Below are 27,409 nucleotides of genomic sequence, written 5' to 3' on the forward strand. Positions count from 1 at the left end.
GGGAAGATCCCACGTGCTGCAGAGCAACTAAGCCCGTGCACCACAACTACTGAGCCTGCACTCTAGAGCCTGCGAGCCACAACTACTCAGGTCACGTGCCACAAATACTGAAGCCCACCTGCCTAGAGCCCATGCTCTGCAACAAGACAAGCCACTGCAACAAGGAGACCACGCACTGAAACGAAGAGTAGCCCCCCTCACCAAACTAGAGAAAACCCGCATGCAGCAATGAAGACCCAATGCGGCCAAAAATAAATAAATAAATTTTTTTAAAAAATCTTAAATAAAAGAGACATACCACTATGTTCATTGCAGCACTATTTATAATAGCCAGGACATGGAACCAACCTAAATGTCCATCCACAGATGAATGGATAAAGAACATGTGGCACATATAAACAATGGAATATTACTCACCATAAAAAGAAATGAAGTTGAGTTATTTGTAATGAGGTGGATGGACCTACAGTCTGTCACAGAGAGTAAAGTAAGTCAGAAAGACAAAAACAAATACCATATGCTAACGCATATATATGGAATCTAAAATTTTAAAAAATGATACTGATGAACCTAGTGGCAGGGCAGGAATAAAGCCTTAGACATAGAAGAGAATGGACTTGAGGACATGGAGGGCAGGGGAGGGGGAAGCTGGAGCAAAGTGAGAGTAGCATCAACATATATACATTACCAAATGTAAAATAAATAGCTAGTGGGAAGCAGTAGCATAGCCCAGGGAAATCAGCTCTGTGCTTTGCGACAACCTAGAGGGGTGGGATAGGGAAGGTGGGAGGGAGGCTCAAGAGGGAGGGGATATGGGGATATATATATGCATATGGCTGATTCACTTTGTTGTACAACAGAGACTAACGCAGTATTGTGAAGCAATTATACTCCAATACTCTATTAAAAAATAAATAAATAAATTTAACTAAAAATAAATAAATAAATAAAAGAAAGGGCAAAATAATGATGATCTCAGGAACACAGGCAATAGAATCAATACAAAAAGACCTTATTGAATACAACCAAGAGGTCAACAAGAAGAAAAATAAATCCAGGAAAAAGCTATGAATGTGTAAGAAATAAGGATCTAAATAAAGTATGTGTCTAAATAAAGAAGAAATCAAGAAAAATATAACCATATAAAATTCAGATCTAGAAGTCCAAAAAATACTAACAAACTATGTCTACATACATATGTATAGATAGATAGATAGATAGATAGATCTTGATTAAAAACAACAGGAAAGTGAAAAATCCTGTGGTACTTAAGTTTAGAAAAAGATATATGTAAGCTTTAAAATTGATAGGAAAATAAACATAATTATTGTCTTTAATAATTTAGAGGTAAATATGAAAAGTAACAAAAAAGCAAAGTAAAATTTTCAAACCAGTAAATATCAAAATATCCAAAGGAAAGCAGGAAAGTCAAAAAAGAAAACATTTCAAGTAGCAAATATAAAATAAGATAGGAGATATTAGTCCTAATATAAGAAGAATTACAGTAATTGCTAATGGCTTAAGGTCCCAGATAAACAGAATTTCAGATCAACTATAAAAGTGATATCCAGAAATATGTTGTCTTGAAGAAAATAAGATGAGTGTACAAAAAGATAAAAAAATAAAGTAATAGAAAATAGTAAAAAAATAATAATAGAAAAAAGTAATAAAAGATACATCTAGGAAAACATGAATTAAAAATTACATATATGTTATGTATCAATATATAAGGTCACAATTTTCATATGAGACTAAAAAGAACAGCCTCAGGTTCACAAGGACTTTATAGGCTAATAAAGGCTAGAAAAATCAAAATGATGAGAATAAACACATAAGCAATAGCAATATAGTTTCAAAATCAAAGTCAAATCTTATGAACACTTCTCTAGCCTTATTCGTTCTCTTTTTCTTGGCAACAATCACCACGATCACACTCTCTTAACCACTGTGCTCTTGTAGCTTCCATGTTACCACACTGCTCTGAGCACAACAGACTTTCATTCTCCTTGATTGGACCTGCAATATTTTGTTCCTGGGAGCTCCATACCGGGTGTCCACAGCATCGAGGTACCAGTCATTCCCTGATCTCTCGTACCAGCTCCAGCCACACAGGTTTAAGGCCTCCCTGACACACATCTTGAACTTACCTTATCCAAATAAACATAACCCTCTTCCCTCTACCACACTGAGCCTCCTTCACGTTTGTCTACAGTCGAGGCAAAGAGCAGGAGCTCTTCCACGATTCTCCTCTCCTTCTCTGCACACATCCAAACCCAAGCAAGGCTGCAATATCTCTTTCATACTCAGTGCTTCTCTGCAGCTCCTCTGCACCAGGCCACCGTCATGGTTCCTCTGACCTAGGTAGCCTCATCACAGCAGCCATCAGCCAGCTTTCTCAATGGTTTCATATTATTCCCCCCATATTTTTATATCTTCCCATTTTCCCTGGAATTCAAACTTCATGGCATGGCATGTAAGTATCCTCGCCGTCCCTACACCCCTTTCTCACCTCATTTCACACTGTTCACCATACTGCAACCACACTGGCCTTCTTCATGCACACTAAGCTCTTTCCTGCCAGGATATTTGCACATGTTTACTCCTCTTCCTGAAAGCTATTCTCCCTAATCTTTCTATGACTGGCTTCTTTCCCTCATGGTCTCAGTTTGAATCCTACTTTCAGATCGCTATATCCAAAGTACACCTCTCAGTGTGGAGAAAAAGGAACCCCCCTACCTTGTTGGTGGGAATGTAAATTGGTGCAACCACTATGGAGAACAGTATGGAGGTTCCTTAAAAAACTAAAAATAGAACCACCATATGATCCTGCAATCCCACTCCTGGGATTATAGCCAGAGAATACTCCAATTTGAAAAGATACATGCACCCCAATGTTCATTGCAGCACTATTTACAATAGTCAAGACATGGAAGCAACCTAAATGTCTGTTGACAAATGCATAGATAAAGAAGATGTGGTACATATACACAGTGGAATATTACTCAGCCATAAAAAATAATGAAGTAATGCCATTTGCAGCAACATGGAGGGACCTAGCGATTATCATACTAACTGATGTAAGTCAGACAAAGACAAATACCATATGATATCACTTTATATGTGAAATCTAAAAAAAAAAAAGTACAAATGAACTTATTTACAAAACAGAACAGACCCACAGACACAGAAAACAAATTTATGGTTACCAAAGGGGAAAGGGGGTGTGGGGAGGGGTACACTAGGAAGCTGGGATTAACATATACATACTCCTGTATATAAAATAGATAAACAACAAGGCCCTACTGTATAGCATAGGGAACTATACTCAATATTTTGTAATAACCTATAAGGGAAAAGAGTCTGAAAAAGAATACATATATTTGTATAACTGAATCACTGTGCTGTAACCTGAAACTAACACTACATTGTAAATCAGCTCTACTTCAATTAAAAAAAAGAAATACGCCTCTCCGATTACTCTGCCTTGCTCACACTTATCACCATAGTACCTCACAGTGCCAAGCCCATAGTAAGCACTAATAAATATTTGTTAAATGAAAAATTGCCTTAAATTGAATGGCCTAGAATAATGTATCTTTAACACTATAAGCGTTAAATATTTGTTAAATAAATCAATAATACAGGTTATTACTCACATGTTACTTAAGTCCTATTCCTATTACATTTAATGTAATATAGGGTATTTTTATATGTTCAACAAATGAAATGAGAAAAAAATACATTTAAAATTTATATAGTCTCTGGCAAATCAAACTTTTCTATCTTTAGATTAAAAGACTTAAAGAATATACAAAATAGGTTACAAATAGAGAAGCTATAACTATCCATTTGCAGGTTCTCTCTACTAAAATGTAATAATACTGACAATGAGTGATTACCTGGCTTCTACATCATTATTAAAGGATATTCGTCTATAATGTTCCAATTGAAAATTAGAAATACTGTTTTAGTTATAGGCAATTCTGTACATTTAAAATCTACATTTTAAAATGTGTACATTTTAAAATCTGTACATTTAAAATCTGTGTTTAAAGAAACACAACTTTGTAAATCAACTGTAATAAAAATTTTAAATAAGTAAAATACAATAAAATCTACTTGATACATACAATGTCCAGTTTTGAAAAAGAATATGCAAAAAGTATTTATACTAATTCCAAGAGAGAAAATAAAACTGACCAAAAAAAACTAACAATTATCAATAAAAGAAAAACCACAATCATTTTGAAATTTGGGTAAGTAGATCTGTACAAAGCATTCAAAAAAAAAAATAACTTGGAGAAATGTAATATTTTATCCCAACAAATGAAAAAGGCTACATGATAAGAAGGGAATACTTAAATATTCAATTATAACAATGCTTTAGTAGTCCTCAAATGATCTAAAATATCCAGGATTCTGTCCCTCTGAGTCAACAAACAATGAAATAAATTCAGTTAACCAAAAGAAAAGAATTCCAGAAATAATACCAGTGTTAAAGCTCTAAGACTAACACTACTTTAGTCTACCTCATTTTCAGTTTCTACAAGTGTAAGAGCTCTGAATTACATAAGGACTGAAGCTATGGTTTGGGATGAGAATAAGTCACAAATTCTACATACATTTCTATATCCTAAATGCCAACATATAACAACACAGTCTAATACTTTGGCTTTCAAACTGTTTTGAACTTGACCTACAGTTAGAAATAGATTTTACTGCAATCTATATACACGTGCCTATACCTGTACATGTAAACGAATTGAAATAAATGTCAACAATACCTACTCACTGCTTGGAATAATACAGTCTGATTGATAGTTTACATTCTTATTATTCTATTTTAATATGCTGTTTGCTAACAACAAATAAACAAACAAAAAAACCACAATGCTAGTTGCTATCCACTAATTTCCCAAATCACTACTGGGCCTTGACCTGCAGTTTAAAAATCATTAATATTACTATATTATGGTTCAGTAAATTATATTAAATACATACATACTTTCATTGTGTCAGAACCGAAAAATGTCTGTAGGGAACTTGAAGGAGAATCAGAAGAATGCTAGGAAAAAAAAAAAAAAAAAGGACAAGCTTATGATGCATCCATCCTAGCCAAGCAAAGGGAAATGAAGTGAAGCAAAGCAAAGGTTTGAATTGCACAGTCTAGTCTAAGGCATTACCATAGACAAGGAATCCTGTAAGACCTTATCAATGGTAGCACAGAGCTCTTCAGTTTGCTGCCTGAGCTGTTCAGGGAAACACAACTGGAAGAATTGAAACCAGGTACTGGGTTAGCAATGAGTTTCGGGATTGCATTTCAAAAGCAGAGGTGATCTGAAGCCATTACCTCCAGAGGTGGATCTAATGTGTTGTCCTTGGAGATGCTCTCTGTCTTGGCTGGTTCGTCTAGTGCCTAGTGATAATAAATGAAATAGTTCTCATGTGAGGATTTTAGTCAAATATACATGTAGTAAATTCTGAATTCAAAGAAAGCCCTGTATGTCTCAATGTTTCCAAGAAGAAATATCTTTGAAACATTTGATGAGCTATTCTCTGACCTGGAGGCATTGCCCACAACTGCCTACTTTCTCCTGTGGAACTAGTATCTCCAATATAAGGAGTCTTGTAGTTCTTGTAGGCACAAGCCCCATTGGCTTTTGTAGCTAGGTATTTTGGGGGCTTGTCCCTTGGGTGGGAGCCTTAAAAGCTGGGACATTAGATGTACAGCCTAAAACCTCAGGGCAAAGTTGGGAGCTGGGGTTTCCCTCCCAATTGTTTGGCACTGTGCCAGGGATGGGGTTGATGGCAAGAATGTATCTCAGCCATTCCTGCCAGGTTTCGTATGGGTATTTTCTTATTAATCTGAGATGCTGGAGTCACTCAGCTGGTTTCTGGATTTCTCTCAGAGGGAATTTCTCCATGTGCAGCTTTATATTCAATGTGTCCCTAGGAGGAGAGAAGTTCAGAAGCTGCCCATGTTGCCATCTTGGTCCATCCCCTTCATCATTTCTAATAATTATTTGTGTCCACCTGCTTTTTTCTTAATCAAGTTCCATGTAGAATTATCCATTTCTAATCTCTTAATTGGACTAACTTTTGGCTTTGATCTTCTTTGGCATACTCACATTCCATTTCAGTAGTTTCTGTTCATATCTTTACTATTTATTTCCTTCTACATTCTTTGGATTTATCCTATTTTCCCTCAAAGAATCCCTTTTGTTGCATTCTACAAGTTGTGATATGTTGTATGGTCACTGTCATTCAATTCTAAATACATTTTTAGGTATTTCCATTAAGGTAGTTTTTCTTTCTAATTTTTTTAAAATATAAGGGTTTTTTTCCCCCAATTTTTAAATTACCTATTTATTTAGTTATAACCATAGAACTTTTCAAAATAGCCATTTCTTATGTAGTGTGAGATTTATGGTATAAGACATGATTAGTTTTTTGTAAATATTCCATTTATGTTAAAGAAAACATCTATTCTCTAATTGTAAATATTCCAGTTACAATTAGAGAACTGTAAACATTCCATTTATGCTAAAGAAAACATCTATTCTCTAACTGTTGGCTGCAGAGCTGTGTGTGTGTGTGTGTGTGTGTATCTATCAGATCACGATTTTTCATTTTTTTCAAATCATCTTAGTTTTACTACTTTCTTTCTTTTTCTTTATTCTATTAATAATTGAAAATCATCAATTAATTGAAAGTCACCATAAAATCTCACAGAATTGCAGTGAGTCTGTTAATTTCTCCCTGTGATCTTAGCAATTTTTCTCAATGTGGTTTGAAACCATTTTATTAGCTACATTCATAATTAGAAGTATACCTTCCTCATGAAATAAAGATTTGTCATTATGAGGTAACCCTCTATATCCCTAATAGTGCTTTGTGTCTTAATCTCTATTTTGCCTGATACAACCAAATGTTTTTATTAGCATATACCTAAGATGCAAAATGGAAATAGTCTACATCGCTGAGTCACCGACAGAGAGCCATACTGAATGGCCAAGTTGAGCTATACCTCACTGTGTTGTGGGGAGGAAATAAACATTTATTATGTTAAGCTATCCCCCTTATTTCAATAACTCACAAAGGAAAATACTGTCTGAAAATCATTTTTGCAAAATCTATTTCTCTGCATTAAATAAAATATAAAATATTGGCTATGATAACCTAATAGAAACCCTTGAGACTGCCTCTTTCCTACCATAAAAAAAATCTCTTTTCCTCTCCTCCTCCATCCTCTATATATTTTTTTCTTTTTTTTGCAGTACACGGGCCTCTCACTGCTGTGGCCTCTCCCGTTGCGGAACACGGGTTCCGGACGCGCAGGCTCAGCGGCCATGGCTCACAGGCCCAGCCGCTCCGCAGCATGTGGGATCCTCCCGGACCGGGGCACGAACCCGTGTCCCCTGCATCGGCGGCGGACTCTCAACCACTGCGCCACCAGGGAAGCCCATCCTCTATATTTTTGATTAATCATGAGTAATGGATAGCAGGGAACAGAAGATGTCGTAAAGATAACTCCTTGCTGGTGTTCAGACAGCTTAATTTTTCCTTGACATGGTGTTCTAATCACCTCCTATTTACCCTGTTGGTGGGGAGGGGAAGGGCTTCCCACTCTGTGGTGATGGGGATGGCCGAATACATGACACCTGACACTGGACAAGTGAAATCAACAGCAGTTTAATAATCAGAGGTGCTCACGGCCCAGGGGAAGAAACTGTGCATTCCATCAGGGCCACATAAGAGCTGTGCTCGGGGAACAGTGAAAAACAGGGACTGTGGAAGGCAGGTTTTGTAGGATCAAGAGAGTGAGGCATCCCTGCTTCCTTAGAAGGGTGTGGTCGGCTTGTTTGAATAAGTAGGCACTGCACCTGGTTGGTTTGATAGGGAGGGTTAGGGGACCTTATCTGGGGGAGCAGAGTGGGGAGGTGAGCTTGCAATTAGACCAGCTGAGGCCCTCCCAATTCTACCAGGTGCCAAGCAGGTAGTATTGGGCTTTAATTTTAGACTTTACACTACACATGGCTTCTAACTATGACGGTCATTATAGAGAAGAAAAAAGTCAGAAATTAATGACCCAGAGGGAGGGGATATAGGTATACATATAGCTGATTCAGTTCATTGTAGAGCAGAAGCTAACACAGCATTGTAAAGCAATTATATTCAAAAAAAAAAAAAAAAGCCATAGACTGGGAGAAAATACTTGCAAAGTTAAAAAAGGAAAAAAAACAAAAAAGAAGAAGAAAACAATTAATTAGTGACCAGGATTAACAACAAACTCCTTAGGAGAGAACCTTGGTCTAGCTCTTCCTTGCTCTCCAACAACACCTTCTACCCACTCCTCACTTGGCATGCTGCTCTTTAACCACAGTGGATCACTTGAGTTCTTTGAACTTGTGCTGACCTTCCAAGCACACGTTATTAACTTTGCCTAGATTATCCCTCCTCCATCCTCAGCTCACTTAGAATTCGTATTCATCCTAAAAATCCTAATCCAGCTCCTTTATAATATTTTTTGGCGTTTGCACCAGGCAAAATCTGCCCCTCCCTCCTTGGGGCACTGCATCATTCCATACATGCCTTAAGCATATTGTATCATCATTACTCTTCAACTGTATCTCCTCTCTACTGGACCATTTGTCCTATAACAATTAGGAAACTATGGTATTTATCTTGGCAGTCTCAGGATAGAACACATGATATGTCTTCAGTAAAGATCTTTAGGATGACTTGAAAGGGCAGACTGACAAATAAATGGAGTTAAATGAATAAATGAATCATAGAAACAATATGATCTTAATATGCCTCGGTAAAATGCTCTAGAGAAGGAGTTTAAACTCTGAATATTTTAAGTAACAATTTATTTTCCCATATTTCAATTAAATGTGTTTACCATCAAAGATCTGAGTATGTGATCCATGTTAATATAATGAGCAAATATTTTTTCAGCCAAAATCAAATAGGGTTATTATCTTGGTTACTTCGTGGGAAATTACTATAGGCAAACACAACTTTTATTATGCTACTTAAAGTATTGAAATTTACTCAAAGAATGAAAAAACAACCTACTCAGAATGCTTGGAAAATTAAGGAAGATAACTAGTATTTAGTCAGTAATGCTGAAACTTTGAAATGGAGATAATACTCGAACTGCATTAAAATTTGGAAGGGGGATTATTCTAAGTTTGAATAGCCTTGAAATTCACTAGAATTGATTTTTTTATTGACAAGGAGTTCTCTGTCAAATATATCATCTTGATCCACTCCTTCTAGCAGCCATAAAAAGTAGGTTTTTTCTCTGTAGTACAAAAATGTATTAAAAGAAAATATATTAAATCTCCATTAATGTGAAGCCTGACCGTAGATTGCTTTTTGACAACTTAGCCCGGCAGGATTGTACTGATGTTTCTTAAGATTTATTCATTTTGAGTGAAGTTCTCTCAGAATATTCTCCAATTAAAGATTTTATTTCAAAAACATATATTTTCTACCAAACTGGCTGATAGCCAAGTGAGGCACAAATGGAACATGCTTTGAATCCTAATTTTTTTTTTTTTTTGCGGTACGCGGGCCTCTCACTGCTGTGGCCTCTCCCGTTGCGGAGCACAGACTCCGGATGCTCAGGCTCAGCGGCCATGGCTCACAGGGCCAGCCGCTCCGCGGCATGTGGGATCTTCCTGGACCGGGGCACGAGCCCGTGTCCCCTGCATCGGCAGGCCGACTCTCAACCACTGCGCCACCAGGGAAGCCCTGAATCCTATTTTTAAAGATTCTTAACTAATGGTTAGAAATAGTCTCATTAAAAGTTATATTTTACTCAGCACAACCAACTTTGGGGCCCAGTTTTTGAAAAGAGACATAGTGAATCTCCTTTTAGAAGAAAATAGTTTCTGAGCTCAGCATGACATTATAATTAAGAGGCAAGAACTAGGAGCAAGCATTGTAAATCAAAGTCTTTATGAGAATATATGACCGCACACTGTAATAGGTGTTCCCCATCCAAAAGGAGCATCTCTCATGGAATTGCAAACACTGTTAAGTCAGATATATTGAATCAGCAGACTGATTAGAACCTGCTCTCTTTGGAAATAGGATTAAGTTCTAAAAATCTGAAAATAGAATGAATTAGTTGCACTCTAAGAGTTAGAAAGTAAACTGCTTCCAAAGAGAGGATACTCTAAAAGGGCTTGTAAACTTTTTGTGATGCCTGGACTATCTAACTGGATTGGATTTCAAAAATTGAATGGGCGAGTACTGTATTTTAATAATGATAAAATTAACCTCCCAAAAAACAATTCAGGCAGAAACCCCAAAACTGCTATACTTTGTTAATCTGACCAGCTATTTGGTAGAATAAATCCTGTGAGAACAAGAGATTTGCTTGATTTTCAGTCATTAATACAAAACCATTTGTAGGATTGGAGATATTCTCAGCTAAATAAATCTCATTTTGATTCTCTAGTTGGAGATTCAGGTCTGAATAGCGTTCAGATCTGAAGAAAAGGGGGAAATGTATGCTGTAAGCCAAAGGGGCCTCCAGTATATAAAATTACAGCTTCTTTAAAGGTCTAGGAATATTTATCAGCAGATTATTTTCATATGATTGGTTTAAAAATTTCAAGAATTGAGGAAATTTACTTGGTGTTTTTAATCCCAAGATCTCTGGAGGGTTAAATGTCTGTTCTTCTCACCCAGAAGGAAGGGAGTTTTGGCAAGTCATTACGGCCAGTTTCAAACCTGTTCCTGAAGACTTAATGGCAAAGCCACCAGACTTTTTCTTCGTTTAATCAAGTATATCAGAAGGGTGTTCCTGATTCCCAGCCAGCACCTCCTCTACTGTAATTCACCACCTCTCTTTTAATAACTCAAAAAATTGGGCTGCTTTGTAAACCCTCACTAACTCAAGTCTTGTCAGAACTAAGCTATTTCCAATTCCCTTTAACTGTTCCTCATTAAAAAAATAAAAATAAATAAATAAATAAACTTTTGCTGCTCTAATTTAATGAAGATTTAAATATATTCTAGCAAGTAATAAAAAATTATCCAAAACATCACCTCTTGCTCAATATTTCACTTTAGCTAATTGATGTCACTGTTGCATGGTGAACAGGGAAAAGCTAGGGGATAATCAGATCCCACTTAAGGTCCATTTCAACAACTCACTAGCCCTGCAGCTTTGGGAAATTTAGTTGACATTTTGGAGCATCAAAATTTTCAGAGTTGTGAGGATAGTAAAGCATTTAGCTCAGTGTCTGACAGCTAAAGTACTCAGTATGGCAGCCATTGTGATTGTATTATTTAACCATTAAAAATTACCAAGTCTAAAACCAACTTACTTTCCTTGTAGCAGAAGGCCTTTTATATCTTTTCCATGGAATTAGAATTGATGAAGCTTATTCTACCCTAAAGGAAGACGCTTATCATCATCCTAATTGCCATATACGAGGCCCCCTTATTTTTACAATCCTATGAGCAAAAAAATTGCTTTAAAATCGTGTGGAATAAAATTGGAAATTTAAGAGACCTACCCAGGTGCAAACTAAATTAATTCATTCAATGAATGTTTAACAAAAACGACTATGTTTTCTCAAATAGTTTATAGTAGGAAAAAAAAAACCAGTATGCATACTTTAATATGGTTTACTAAGCACCTTAAAAGAAATAGTTGCATGGTAGACAACTGCCCAAGAAGAACCAATTGGTATAGATTTGGGTCCTGGGCACTTTTCCATTGTTAAAGAAATTGGAAACACATTTACTTCTTGAACTAACCTAAATTAAGAGATGTCTCTCTAGTCTAGACCATATGCTAATTCGGTAACCAGATTTTGTTAAATTTTTGAGACATGCAATGATCCTAAAATAGTCTCACCCAAAGACATATGTTTAATCAGATTGGAGTTTACCAACTCATGTTTTAAAAAATTAAACTGGCAACTTAGAATAAAATGATTTGACAATTGACAAGATATCTCAAATCTTTACCTTTCTGTTTTTGTAGCACAGTTTTTACTACTGTCTTCAAAACAGTTGTTCTTTATCCTCCTTCCACCAGGAAAAATAAAATAATTTTTCTCCTGTAACTTTCATTTAAATAATTAATCCTATAATTTATAGGTGCTATTTATAAAATTGAGCTACTCTAAAATTCTTTCAAACACATTAAGCTTATGAATTAAATGCATAGTGATATCATTTGTTGAGAAACAGTACCTAACCATAGCCTTGATTTTATCCTGAGAAATAATTGTGAGGAAGGGAACAGATAAATTACTTACAAGGAAAAAGTGTATTCTTTCATGGAAAAAAATTAATCACTCTGAGACAATATATATTCGCAATATTTGATTTCAAGGAAATATCCCTTCATCTTTCCTTCCCTTAATACAATTGCTCAATAAAAATAATAATCCATTTATTTAGAATATTAAAATGTGCCCTTCAGTTTAATTTTAACTTTTTACCTATTGCTATCAGACTCAGATGATTAGGAAGAAAAATTAGTCAATAAGAGAGAGAGAGATCTTCAACATTCTCTGAAAAGGACAGCAGTACCCACATTGAGACTAAAAAATAATGTCTATATCAAACTTATTTCCTCTACAGAGTCCAGTATATTGTTGAACATATTGTAATAAGGACAGTCACAAATGCACGTTCATCTGATTATTTTGTTCCTGCTTTATAATCACTTGTATTACATCCTCATCTCAATCTTAGAGAAGATGATTATTGGCAGGAGATTAAGTCAAAGACCCCAACACCAACACATTAAAATATGATGGCTGTAAAGCCTTAGTTAAGGCTTTAGTTAAAAATTCTTACTTCCTAAAAGTTCATAGGGGAAAAAATGATAGAAAATGGAATAAGCTATAAATTTAAGTTTGACACAGACAATAAATTACAGAATTGAAGTATCAGAAACCTCATGTCCCCTGCCAACAAAATGTACTCTTTTGAAAATTATGGGCTTCATCAAGGGGTGATTAAAACTGAAACCAATCCAAGGATTCAATGAAAGCTTAATGTCTGATTGGAAGGGATGCCTGTATTTCAATTTGGAGAAAATTTTGCTTTTAAAAATAGTATTATTTTTTAAAGTGATTCTGGTTCCTCATTAATTAAACTATATGCTATAAAACAGAATGTGGTTTAAAAAATCTGGTTGGGGGAGAGAATTAATTGTCCATCTATCTTAAGACGAAGTAAATGTGCTTTTTCTATCTTCAAGGCGTTCCACAGCACAGACCCTAACAGAAGATTGTAATGACACTGCGCCACCATCCTACCCCCTAATTGTGCTGTTCTGTAAGATATTAAAGGGATCTCAGAAAAGCTTCTGTGATTTAAAATATTCCAAAATGTTAATCCTCTCCCAAATAGATGAGTCTCTGATGATTACAGTTTTAATTTACTCACTCAACTCAGAAATAAGTCCCTTTGATTTTAATGGCATAGGATGAGTTCTATTGTATAAACAGATGGGCAAAAAGATAGAAATTACCAGATTTATTTTTTTAAAAACAACAACCATGAAAGAAACAACACAATACCATTCAAGAAATATTAATAAACTCTCATAAATCTTGGGATAATACTTTTGTTATTTAAAAATTCTTACAAAGTAAAATCTCTTATTGAGGAATACATAACATGGGAAAGCCAGCAAAAAAAAAAAAAAAAAGTGGAATTATAAAAGGCTCTAAAGAAAAACAAACATCATGTTATATCCTGTGACCTTTGAAGAATTCAAATATTTATTGTCCAAAACCAACATCTTAGCCAAGAGACCATTATCCACACTAGATAATTTTATTAGATATTTTAATTTAGATATCATGATATTTAAACTTAGATATTTTAAACTAGATATCATGATATTTACATGTTGTGGTACTAAAAATAAAAATAATAGTTTTACTGAAGAGTATGTTTTATTCAAAATTAAAAACACAAAACCTCTCCCAAATGAACTTGCATTAGGTTCAATGCAAAGCAATACCACCATAGACATTTATGAAATGGGTTTGTGATGCAATTTGAAATTAAGCTAATCATTCCTCATTTTTAATGACTGACTAATAGATTATAATCTCTAAAATCCACTGAATTGGAAGAGAAGAGAGCTGGCCAGCACGAGGGAAGGACACTGTGGCAGAACAGCCCCTATTCTCTCTTCCTGGCTACTGAGTGGGAGAGCTTCTCCCATTTCTGTGAAGGCAGGCACTTGTGACCAGATTTTGGAAATGTCCATCTGAAATGGGGAGAAGGTCTATGGTGAGGGAACACTTCTACTATGACTCCACATAATATTTAACTCTAGAAAATAGGATAAGGGGCATCTGGTGAAGGTGTCACTTCTTGAAGCCTCCTGAAACCTCCTGAAGTTGGTGTTTTACGCCCATCTCATCTTTCAATGAACCATAGAAGGTCAAAATTCAGAAGAGAAGCTAGAGAAAAAGTTACAGATGGCCCCCTCACCTCCCACCTCCAGTTCAAGGCATTCAGATATATAGAGCATAGACTCTGGGCCACAGGTGGATAATTGGGAATTTGTTATCAGAGATACATGATATAAGAGATACTGCCAACCAATGTTCACCTATATACCACTTAGAATATCCCACTAACAATTCCTACTTTTTTAGACAAAAGAATATATAACAGTTTTATTCTCCAGATCATGCTAAAATAACAAGAATATAGGCTTATAAGCCAGTGGTCAAAATACCACCTGGTTGCAAACATTAACATTCTGACAAATTATAACATTATTTGAAACACTATAATTGCGCAGAAAAAAAATGGGCTTCATGCAAAGATAAATTGCCAAAATAAATATCATAAAAATAACATAAGAAATGTATCATGTCATAGACTTGGTAATTGATTTCACTTCAATTCTGATATGATCCTCCACTGGGGCTTCATTTGAGTATTTGTAATGACTTATGAAACAAGGGGCTTTAATTTAATTTACCTACTGAAGCAGAATCTTGTAATTTTATAGTTAATGACTCAATAGCAAGTCAAAAATACCCTGGAGCCATGTGAAAGTAGCTGGGTCATTGGAAGGGATTTCAACCCCTCCCTCCCATTCATGGAGGTCAGATCAATGGCTGAGGAAAATGGATAAAGATGTTCAGACCGTGATGGGATTTAAGAGGCTAAGTTGGATGTTTGGCTATAATATTTCCACCCGGTGGAAGCCACTATTAATCATCCAATTTCAAAGGTGGCCAGTTGCCCACACGTAACCCCATTTTACCTCTACTCTATTGATCAATGTGAATAGAGGTAGAAGCTCTTAAATATTAATAACCATTTAAAATTCCAAAGGACAGGGATGTACCCAAATCTGAATCAAGTTTCTCAGAGCTGCTTAGTAGCTTGGATAACTCCAGGCTCCTACAAAGACTCTACCAATAAATCAGTGATGTCTCCGATTCTATCCAAGATGCTTTCACTACGTCATCCTAAACTAAGAGCAGCATTTTATTTTAGTAAAGGCAGAACTTGAAAACAGAATTTTTTTTTAAACATAACAAAAATGACATAAGCAATTTTAGAAAACATCACCAAAATTCACTCTGCTTCTGAGCCAACACTGACCTTCTGTTCCAAAAGCAATGTGTTTGTTGGGATTGCTGCAAAAGCCTTGTAGCTGGACTTGGTCTTGTATTGCTAGAATGGGGGTAACCAGAAAGCAAGAGTGGAGTTGAAAAGGGGAAAGAACGTGACATAAATTTAGACTAGTTCTACCAAGTTAAACCACATGTTATCAAATGAAGAAAACAGTGATTATGCTTCAACAACTTGTTTTTGACAGAAAAAAATTAGTTTATCATGTTAATATTTTATTAGAATGAGAAGCAAAGAAATATCACAGTAAAATATCAGCCTAGGGATTATAGGCAAGTATATGCTATATCATTTCAGAACTTAAAAACATTCATTTTTACAAAGTTATATATAGATTTCTCATTAGCAGCATACCCTGAGAAGAATACTATTGTATAAATATTTGGGGTATTTTTGCTTGATTCTCAAAGGAAAGCAATTCTTTTTTTATAGTGTCATAATTAACAAATATTATGCCAATAAGTTTAATTGAACTCAATACATTCTCTTGCATCATTCATAAAAACAATGATCAGAACACGTAAAATTTAGCAGTAATTTTTAGAGAGTAGTATATTTTGAATAGAAGTGATATCAGCAATTTAACTCCATAATGGAAAAACTAGAAGGCTGTGCTCTTGATCTTAATTTCATTTTTTTAAACCTCATCACCCTTTCCTGCACTTTCTAATACAGTGATGTTAATGAATCAAATGATAAAACATTCTGAGTTTTCTTTTTTTTTTTTTTTTTGCAGTACGCGGGCCTCTCACTGTTATGGCCTCTCCCATTGCAGAGCACAGGCTCCGGACGCGCAGGCTCAGCGGCCATGGCTCACGGGCCTAGCCGCTCCACGGCATGTGGGATCTTCCCGGACCAGGGCACGAACCCATGTTCCCTGCATCAGCAGGTGGACTCTCAACCACTGCGCCACCAGGGAAGCCCAACATTCTGAGTTTTAAGTAAAACTCAGAGTAATCTAGTTCAGTTTTGGGAAGTATTTGGGGGAGAGGGTTGAGCGTGAGAAAGTTGTAGAAACCAGTATCATATACATAACCAAAGGCCCAGTTTTGATATTGTTCTGGATCCCAAGCTGCTTAACTAAGCTCAAGGTTCCTCTCACTTCAAAAGCTCTCAGGCAACTTCCCCACTCGCCCAGAGCCAGCGGGAAACTGGCACACAGCTCCAGGCTGTCTTCGTCCCCTGGAAAGAAGACCAAAGGATCTACAGAAGAAGACATGGTAATCAAGTAAAATAAAACCTTGAATTTTATGGATGGGATTGGTGTACCCTCATTCAACAGGTGTGAGGAAGGTAAGAGACTGGCACATTCATATTCCTTAGGAAGAAGTTCAAGTAGAAAAAAATCAAAATGCCAGACCTGGAAGAAGAAAGTCTCTGGTCCCTTCAAGACTTGAGCTTACCTACTGAAGCAGAATTCTGTAATTTTATAATTAATGACTAAAGTCATTAATTATAAGTCTCTCTATTGATCCAGCACTGCTATGGTCTCCAGAAAATAATGTATTTGGATAAGTACTAAAATAAAATGCCATCTCAGCATGTGGAATTAGAGCTGACATCTATGACTAGGCGAATAACATGCATTGCCTCATTTAATTTTGCAGAATCCCTATAACTAAAGAGTCATTAGGAAAAGAAGATGTGGTGAGCTCAGGTGACTCATCTAAGACCACAGCCCATAAAAAACAAACAGATTTGGGATCTAGGTCCATCTGGATCCAATATCCATGCTTCTCTATAAGATACTTTTTCCCAAGGAATATCTAAACAGACAAATAATGCAGAATAAAATATGTTATTAATACTCCACAATGGTTTGTGGATATTTAACTGTAGCAATAGTTGCCACAATAATAATAGATAACAATCACTACAAGCCAGGTACTCTTCTGAAACCTTAATGTGTATTATCTCATTTAGTTTTCACAACAAACCTATTATGTAGGTATTACATTATGTTTACCTTATATATGGAAACTAAAACAAACAGATGTTAAGAAACTTATCCAGGGTCACTAGCTACTAAATCATAGCTGGGATTTGGACAAGGGTGCTCCAGCTCAACAACTGTGATTTACCTGCCATATGCTCTTGCCTCTCCTTTCAGGATGCGTGATCATTTATAATGCTTGTTCTCCTATCCACAGCTGTCCTAAAGAATATAGTTGACGAAGCCTCTACAGAGCAATATCTTATTATAAATGTAATGCCATAAAATCTTAGAATTAGAAGTGATATTGAAGGCAATCTGTTTCAACCCCCTCATCCAAGGCATCAATCTCTCTGATTCTCTGTTCAGGCACACCATGAACAATTGCCTACCTCCCAAGGCAGCACATTTAGGTCTAATTGTTAGAATTGGTACAAAATTCCCCTTTATATTGAGCCAAAATATGTTTCCTGCTAACTTACTCCTATAGGACTTTGGTCCTCTTTTTCCCTGCTTGGACTAAAAGCTCTCTTCTGTGTGATAGTTATACTGCTGTTTCCACCTACCCCTTCCTTACTGATCCTCAGCTGAAGAATTTCACTATCCCTTTCCTCTGTCAATATTCCTTTAAATATTTTTAATTTAATTTTTATTTTATATTAGATTATAGTTGATTTACAATGTGTAAAAAAATGATACAAATGAACGTATTTATAAAACAGACTCACAGACTTCAAAAAAAAATTTATGGGGACTTCCCTGGTGGCGCAGTGGTTAAGAATCTGCCTGCCAGTGCAGGGGACACGGGTTTGAGCCCTGGTCCGGGAGGATCCCACATGCCACGGAGCAACTAAACCCATGTGCCACAGCTACTGAGCCTGCACTTTAGAGCCGATGAGCCATAGTTACTGAGCCCACGTGCCACAGCTACTGAAGCCCACACGCCTAGAGCCCATGCAATGCAACAAAAGAAGCCACTGCAATGAGAAGCCCGCACCCTGCAACGAAGAGTAGCCCCCACTGGCCACAACTAGAGAAAGCCCACACGCAGCAGTGAAGACCCTACATAGCCAAAAAATAAAAAAAAATTAAAAATAAAATAAAAGAACATTTACATTTCTTCTAAAAACAAATAAAAAATAAAAATTTATGGTTACCAAAGTGGAAACGTGGGGAGAAGGATAAATTAGGAATTTGGGATTAACACACTATTATATATAAATTTTTTAAAGGTGTGTTTATCTAGATGTATTTTTAACACAAAGTAGAATATCATCATCACTGACATGATATTGACAATAAACTCAATTAATACAGTGAAGATGATACTCATTGGCATTGCCTCTTTGATTTTTGTGGTGTGTTTAGAATACACAGAATGAAGTTGAGGTCATTTTATATTGTTGGATCACACTGTGTATGCTATTACCTAAAATTCCTAATCCTTTCGTCTTTTTCTTAACATTTGTTGAAATTAACCTCTATCCTGTAGTTATGCTTTTTTCCTTCTAGATCCAAAAATAGTACTTTAGGTATTATCTCTATCCAATTTCACTGATTAGATTTGTCAGTCATTGTAAACTGCAAAGATAATAATTTTATACTATTTCATGAACCATTTTTTAGGCATATCATCTTTATCTTCATTCAAGTCACATACAAGAATAGGGAGCTCTTGCCTACTGCATTCTGCCAAGCTGGTGGGCATCAATCCATCTTGTAAATTTATTTGGATACAGCAGTTCAACTAATAGATTCACTCAACAAAATATTATTGAGTATCTACTTTGTGACATGCATTGCTCTAAGTATTGGTGATTCAGCAGTAAACAAACACACAAAGCCTTTACTCTCTAGAGCTTACATCTTAATGAACTGAAACAAACAATAAACAAACAAATAAATAAGAAAGCAAAAGAAAAACCATAGAGAGATAATAATATGCATAAAATTAAAATAAGGTGATGAGATAGACAGTGATCTCGAGGATGCTTTGGATTAAGCATTCAGAATTCACAGAAATATATCACTACTTCTCAAATATCTCTCCTTGTTCAAGATATCATGAAAGACATCACAAAAGCTAGAAGCTGGAAAGAATTCAATAAATGTCTTTTGCTGAAGAAAATGTCTGACTTCCAGTTATAACTGTTTTGGTAAACATTCACAACCTAAGAATTTGCCATAATTTTCAGAATTTACCTTTCATTTTTTGTGTTAAAAAAACAGCTTGCTTCTTTTTTCTGGTAAATCTCCTCTTTCCCATCATTTACAATACTTCTTTTGCAATAAAATTAGGAATTTCATCTGTTTTTTGAGATACGATTTATCTAGACCAGGAGATATGAACTTATTTAGAGCAACTAGTTGTCCTTTCTAGTTCTTCATCTATCTTGGGCTTTATGCATCTCTAAGACATATGTAGCCTTTCCTTCTCAGTCCAAACATCATTCTTGTTGCCATAAGAGATACTTTTTGTGTTCAGTATATTTCTTTTAGGTTCTCCTAACAATATCCAAATTTGGAGCATATTTCTTTTTTAGTATGTCAAGGCTTCCAGGTATGAAAGCAAATTCATTGGTTTCCCTTCCTTGGCTTAAAATTACAGATCACTCTAGTCACTGTAATTATAACTTAAATAATAAGAATAGGCTGTAATATTACAGGCTGGAATCACCATTAGCTAGTCATACAAGGTAGAACCGACCAGCCTGACTTTGAATCCAGCAAAAAATTCAGTGATAACTACTATATCTCTCCAATTTGCAATCTATGTTTTTAGCCATCTTTCCATAAATATCTGTTAAATATTCACTACATAACAGGTACAGGGCAAAGTTTAGGTTTAAAAAAGGAAATTGGGGCTTCCCTGGTGGCGCAGTGGTTGAGAGTCCGCCTGCCGATGCAGGGGACACAGGTTCGTGCCCCGGTCCAGGAAGATCCCACATACCGCGGAGCGGCTGGGCCCGTGAGCCATGGACGCTGAGCCTGTGCGTCCGGAGCCTGTGCTCTGCAACAGGAGAGGCCACAACAGTGAGAGGCCCGCGTACCGCAAAAAAAAAAAAAAAAAAAAAGGAAATTACATTTTGTATGTGAGATTATCAGAGCTAATTCTATTTATAGGCAGTGCTAGATATTGTAACATAAATCTTGGGTGTGAAGGTGGGGATAGCAAGAACACACCCTTCCCCTTCAGAAAATATTTCCCACCACTCTCCTCACCACCACCCCCATCACTGACACACAAAATTCACCACAGGCTCTAGTAATAAAGACCTATGAGATCTCAAAACAAACTGTACTATTTGCCTTGAGAATCAGGGATTTGAACTCATGGTTACACTTTAAGTACAGGTAAATGGCAGGACCTCAAATTACATAAACAACAAGACCCTGAGGAAGGGCCTGACCATACTCTCTCAAGAAGCATCACCTCCTTGGATGTCACCCTTTCAAAGAAACCTATCTCCGCCACCCAACGTAAATTGGTGACAACCACCTCTTACCCTGCTATACTTTTCTCTATACTTATGATCTTCTAACATACAAGAAAATTTACTTATTGGGGAGGGGGAGGGTCGTGGACTGTTTCTCTTTCACTATAGAATATAAATATTCTTTTAGCAGGCATTTTTTGCAATTTTATTTGTTTCAGCATCTTCACAACTTTGAAACTTGTACATAATGAGCACTCAATACATATTTATTTTACAAATGAGTGATTTTTTTTGAACTCAGATTGACCATTTTTGCTCATAGAGGTACATTTCATTCTGTTCCCAGATTATGTAAGGATCAGCAGAAATGGAGAAAGTCACATAGAGGCTTGTAACCATCAAGTTTTCAGTGTGATATACTTGGAAATGTTATGATGCCTTAAAAGAATGAGAATTTATAAATAAAACATCAACTATAAAAGTTCATAAAATATCTAAAAGCTCCCAACTGATTCCCTAACCAATCCATGTGTCCAGCTAGCTTTCAGGCCAGGACAGTGACACCACTGGAGCCCGCACAGAGCTTCAGACAATCATCACTGAGGGGCAAAATGTATGAGGTTTTGATGTAATGGCCATCCCAAATTTCCATATGGAACACCATGATAACTCACTAGGAGAAAAATGTAAATTATAATGAAGGCAAAAGATATTGGGAACCCAAATACAACTCCATAGATTAATTTTCTGATATTCATGTTTTCCCAAGGGGAAAAAGTGTCTCAGACAATATACACATTGATCAAAGAGCCATGGGAGCAACATTCAGGGAGACACCCATCCTGTCTAGGACCATGATTCTAATGTGAAATAATATTTTTCAACCATATCTGAAATCAAAATATAGCCGTTATACTAATAAAAGCAGATTCAGAACTTTAAGATTCTATCTATGAGAAAGAAACATCAAACATACCTTATACCTGAATTTAGCTCAGCCTAAGCTAGCTGTTCCAGTTCATTTTCATATCAAAGGACAGTAAGGCCAGACTTGGAACTAATATCTTTCAAGCATTGATGTTTTAATTTGATGGCTATCTGTATTCTAGGACCTCTTTCCTTTCAGGATCTGGCACTGAGTGAAGCTGATCTAAATCTGAAACTCTTTGACTTCAAAGAGGGTCCTGTGCTCAGATTAGCACCACAGTGGAACGAGCCAGACAAGAAACAGTCCCTAAAAGCATATAAATTCTTTGATATCCCAAAGCTTTTGTCTATTTCCTCCTATCAATCTATAAAGTAATCTTAGCAATTTAAACAAAACGAGTCAAACATCAAAAGAAACTGCGATAAGATTTATCTCTTCCAGTATCCAACAGTGTCCATTTTACTGAACTTTTTACACTCAAGATACAATTCTTGCAAAGAATAGTTTTATATATATATATATATATATATATATACACATACTGATTTTTTACCTACAGAGATAACAGCAAGAAGCAAGGAGGAAATAAATATGACAAATATGATATATATATGATAAATATGTCTCGAGAGAAACCAATTTTGCAAAAGTTATTATAAATTTTACCCATTATAAGAAACATTTTTTCTGTTCAAAGGAACAGATAAAAATGGATTAGTTATAATCATTCTCCATATTTTCATACATGTTCATCAAATTTAAGAAGCATTTCTACAAGTTGAACTTTATTAACTTGGATATAAAGAAAATAAGCAGAAAAAATAAAGCTAACACTGAAAATTCTTCAATATTGGGGGCAGTAAATGAGCTGGGGAGGAACAGGTCTTCAAAAAACTTGATTTTAGGGCAAAAAAGGACTTCATCAGAAGCCGCTCTGGGCTCACTCTTTTCCAACTCTCCAAAAATGGGACAAAACATGAACAAAACAGAGTGAACCACAAACAGAAACCCTCTAAGAAACCTGTGGAGTAACACTACTTTTCATAGAGGTAAAGAATAAGTGTAAGGCAGTATGGTTTAAGAGACAATTGCCAATAAATTCAGGAAAAAGTAATGTTTAGATCACCAGGGGTTTTTTTTCAATACATTACAAATGAATACCATAATCACACATATGTATTGAAAAGATAATCACCAGGTCATTTCACCTCAAATAAATCATATTTTCAAACTTAGAGTTAGAGAGAAAGTTAGATTTCCTCCATCCCATTTGCTTTGAAGTTTAAAATACAAGGACTTAATAATCTTGAAAAATACATTTTAAAGTGATTCAAATATTATACAAATTGATAATTCTAATCATCATTTCATTCCTTCATAAGAATTAATAAATAAGGCTAAAATGATAATTAATATGAGTTATTGCTTTGTAGCAATAAATCTCAGTAATAAAGAACATGGCTTCAGGAATCAGTAGATTTCAATTAATATAAATGTCAGCTCTGCCAGTATAAGAAATGTAACCTGGGCAAGTTATTCACTGAACTACAGTTTCTTGGTATACAGAATGAAGAAAATAATATTACCAATCTCATATGGTCATGACAAAATTAACTAACACGGTCCCTGTTAATTAAATTTTAACTACTTTGCTTAACTACTAGGATAGTCCTTGACTCACAGAAAGTATTTGATATCTGTTACTGTAATTATCATTACTATCATCACTATTCGATGATAAGGCCAATCTTCTTACATGTCCACATATACTCCTCTGGGATCATCTTCTGTATATTTGGTGGAGTTGTTTACCATTTCTGAAATGCCACCTGCTTTCCTCTTCATTAAGCTAAATCCTAAACATTTCCGACAGGCCTGACATTTATGATAACTTCCCTTACTAAACATATCCCATAATAATATTTCTCTTATACTGAATTCAGTGAACTCTTATACACAATCTGTATTACGTTATATTAATATTGCCTTATCCTTGTTTTCTAGCTTTACTGTAGATTTAATAACTCTCTATAGCTTCTCCACATTATATATATGTATATGTTGTTTTGCTGAATAAAATATATTTTTAAGATAAAGGATTATTTTCCTTAAAAATAAAACACATCCACAAAAAAGCTAGTATGGTGGTGGGCATACAGTAGATGTCTAATGCATGCTTTGTAAGTTGAATTGTACTGTAACATATTAACAGCATCATGTGGGCTGTTTCATCTTTTCCATGGTAAGTTCATCATCCCAACAGTGACAGAGTTGAATACAATCTCCATGGAACCAACTTGGACACTCTAAAATGGTGTTAATTCAATGCACTGAACTGAAAATCCAAACCCCCTCCTAATACAGACACTTTCATAATTTTATTTCATTTATAGAATACTGACTGAATCCTAAGTGTCTAAACTCCATATCTTAAATTACATGAGAACAGTTGGGAAGCTGCTACACTCTAGGGCAGAGTTGCCTTCCTCCAGGAAAAAGGAACAATGAATGCTATGGGTAACTCCTTCAAATGTTTCCCTTCTCATATTAAAGTAAATGCTGATTTCACATCCTTCCTCAATGGGTCGCTTCAGAGCATTTAAAAGTCAATACTTCTCCTCTCTTAACTTTACTTCCCTCTACCCAGCCTGTCCATCCTTTCTGTATTTTATAATCATTAAGTATTCAGTGTTCATAATAAATCAAATAATTTTCACATACAAAGGAAATTTCTATTCTCTTTGCCCAACATATATATAGCTAAATCCATATTGATTTAGCTTGAGGTGTATGGAGAGCAATAAAGAAATCATCATGGTGGAAGGGGAAGAAAATTACTACTAATAAATAAATGCCAGTAAAGGAAATAGAAAGTTGTCAGATTGTCTGGGCAGTTATATGGGGCTTGATATATGATAATAGTCCATTTTACAGTAATCCTGTCTACGATTTTATCAGTACAGGATATTTTGATGGATAATAGGGTCCATGTTATTAAAGAATCAGAAATGTATCATATTCCCAAATTCCATCTAACTGCTCTAAATTCCATCTTCGGGATCAATAATATAACTCATATTATGCCTGGAAAAAAATGCCCTTGGAGCCACAGATATAAAAGGTTATCATAAGAGGATTTGCAACATCAAAGAGGCTTTCAGAAACATACACAATTTTAGACCATTTATAATTCATCTACACATTCAAATATACCAAATCTTAGATCCCCTTGCACTATCTCCTTGTAGGAACAGAAAGAATATCATAATTGATGATTTTTCCCCTGAAAAAAAAATGATTCCGTATTTCAAAAGAAACATGCACCATGCAACGTGCAAAAAAAAAAAAAAAATACCTTGTGTTTCTTATTTTCAGGGCCTGTTGACATGGACAATGCACAAGGTGAAATCAGCTCGTTGGTTCTTGTTAGAGAGATGGGAGGTGATGGGGATGAAACAGATGACCTGTGGTCAGATATGGAGCTTTCGGATTTCCCAAGTCTTGAAGGCAGGGTAAGATTTGGGTGCAGCGCTGAGGGACTGAGGTGGTGCACCTCGGTGGGCGGATTAGCACGAGGGAGAGCGGAGCACCCCAGTTGGGGAAGAGAGGCAGAGCCAGCGCTGGAGACAGGGTGTGGGGGAGGAGCTAAAGGCGTCTGCCCCGGGCCAGAGAGAGGTGCTGATGCTCTCTTGGATCTGTTTATCAGGTTTGAAAGAGCTGGGGAAGGATGGTAGCATTTCTCTGGAGAGGGGAGCCTGGCTTTTGGGTTAGTGGGAGGAGACACCGAAGACGATGCCGACGAGGCTAACGTAGAAGGATGTGGGGAAATATCCCTGGGCTTTCCTGGGCCCCTGAGGTCAGCATCCTGTCTGCCCTTGGAAAACAAAGGAGAAAAGCTTGGAGGGACAGGAGGCAGACCTGTAGAACTGGAGGTACTGGTTTGCAGCTGGGAAATCATTGGGCTGCTCTTTAAAGAAGTGGGGGATGGCGTTTTCTCTACATTCAAAGAAGCAAGGCTGCTACTGCCCTGTTTCGGGGGAGAAAGGGAGGATGCCAGAGGAAGGGGAGCAGCTTTAGTGGAAAAAGGGAAGGGAAAGGATTGCTGGCTGAGATCAGAAACCTGGTTTTCCCTTTGCTCTGGAGACGCCGCTCGCAGGGAGCAACTTGAGAGGGATTTTTTAGGCGTAGGAGAGGTTTGTTTAATTTTTTGATCGAGTGTGAGGCTGGAAGAAGCCAGGGAGTTGAGAGAGAAGGTGGGACAGGATGCCGGGGAAAGGGGTCTTTGGTGAGAAGGGTTGGACTTGAGGATGGCAGTGAGGAGGGAAAGCCGGGAGGGCACTGGGGATTTCACCCCTGACGTTGAGAAGTTCCCGCTGGATGACACTTCGCTACAGACAGTGGAAGAAGAGCCGTGGAAAGGGGAGGGGAAGGGTTTGGGACTCGGAGAGAGTGAGTGCGTGACGATGCGGACCGGGATGTAGGAGGCTGAATTCGACTTCAGAGAAGCACCGGAGGGCAGCGAAGGAGAAGAGGTTCTCGGACTTTCTCTGGGACTAAGGACATGCGAGGTGACAGTCTTCTTGAGGACTTCAGACGTCAGGCCAGGTTTTTGCTGGACTGCACTTGGACTGGATGAGTGAGAACCTGATAATTGAGCGGGATGGGGGAACTGTGACGTCGAGGACGTGCCCTTCGGTGCAAAAAATGGTGCAGAGTGAGCGGAAGTTTGAAAGTACATGGCTGTTTCTTCCACCAGGGCCCCACTGACATCCAGCCTCCTCGGGTGGAACTCCTCCAGGACAGAGGCTCCGGCTAGGTCGACTGGGACAGGTGGTGTTTTCTGATTAGTTGGAGAAACAAAGGAGAAAGCAGGTGGTTTATAGGCAAGCTGCTCAGAGGCAGTGGGAGAAGTTAACTAGAGGAAAGAGAAATAGACAGGGTCATAGGACATCATTTGTGAAACTGTCAAAACATTCTTGTCACTTGTGCATTTATGCAAACAGTCTTATTAGTTTACACAAAAAGAGGCCCTTAAACCTCTGAGAAAATGGCAGAAATTCTGTTTTGCTAATGAGGCATTGCTTTGAATTTGAAATAAAATATAAATAAACGGTGAACTCTTAGATACTATATCTCATTTATTCTCCAGAATGAACATCAATATAAAATTGTATTTGCATGTCTCCCTTTGGAAGATAATTCATTGACAAAAATCTAAAAGAGTTATCTTCTTTTGGAATTGTGTGATTTGAAAAGATTTAAATCACCGTCAATATAAATTTCAAAATGCACTTTGGAAAAGGAAATAGGTCTTCTTCCATTGCAAGAATATAAACCATAATATAATAATAATGACTACAATCCTTAAAAACTTTACCTCACTTTGAACGTTAAAAATTCTAAAAACTTGGACTACTCCTACATATTGTAAACCTGAAAATAATGCCCAGAATTCAA

The 27,409-nt window shown here is 36.5% G+C and overlaps 1 protein-coding gene across 15 annotated transcripts in view; it reads right to left on the reverse strand.

The window, feature by feature from the left end:
- Positions 1-27,409, reverse strand: part of MLIP (muscular LMNA interacting protein) — a 293,648-nt gene that overhangs the window by 115,503 nt on the left and 150,736 nt on the right. For 8 of the 15 annotated variants that reach the window (XM_049716228.1, XM_049716234.1, XM_049716239.1 and 5 more), the window contains 5 exons: positions 25,308-26,792; positions 15,625-15,696; positions 5,351-5,416; positions 5,184-5,267; positions 5,006-5,065 (listed from right to left, as the gene is read on the reverse strand). In XM_049716228.1, the coding sequence (XP_049572185.1) occupies positions 5,006-5,065; positions 5,184-5,267; positions 5,351-5,416; positions 15,625-15,696; positions 25,308-26,792 (1,767 nt within the window). Of the gene's footprint in view, positions 1-5,005; positions 5,066-5,183; positions 5,268-5,350; positions 5,417-15,624; positions 15,697-25,307; positions 26,868-27,409 lie in introns of all 15 variants that reach the window. The other 7 variants (XM_049716241.1, XM_049716240.1, XM_049716229.1 and 4 more) reach the window with 7 other exon arrangements.

The sequence above is a fragment of the Orcinus orca genome, chromosome 10, assembly GCF_937001465.1.
Source record: "Orcinus orca chromosome 10, mOrcOrc1.1, whole genome shotgun sequence".
NCBI lineage: Eukaryota > Metazoa > Chordata > Mammalia > Artiodactyla > Delphinidae > Orcinus > Orcinus orca.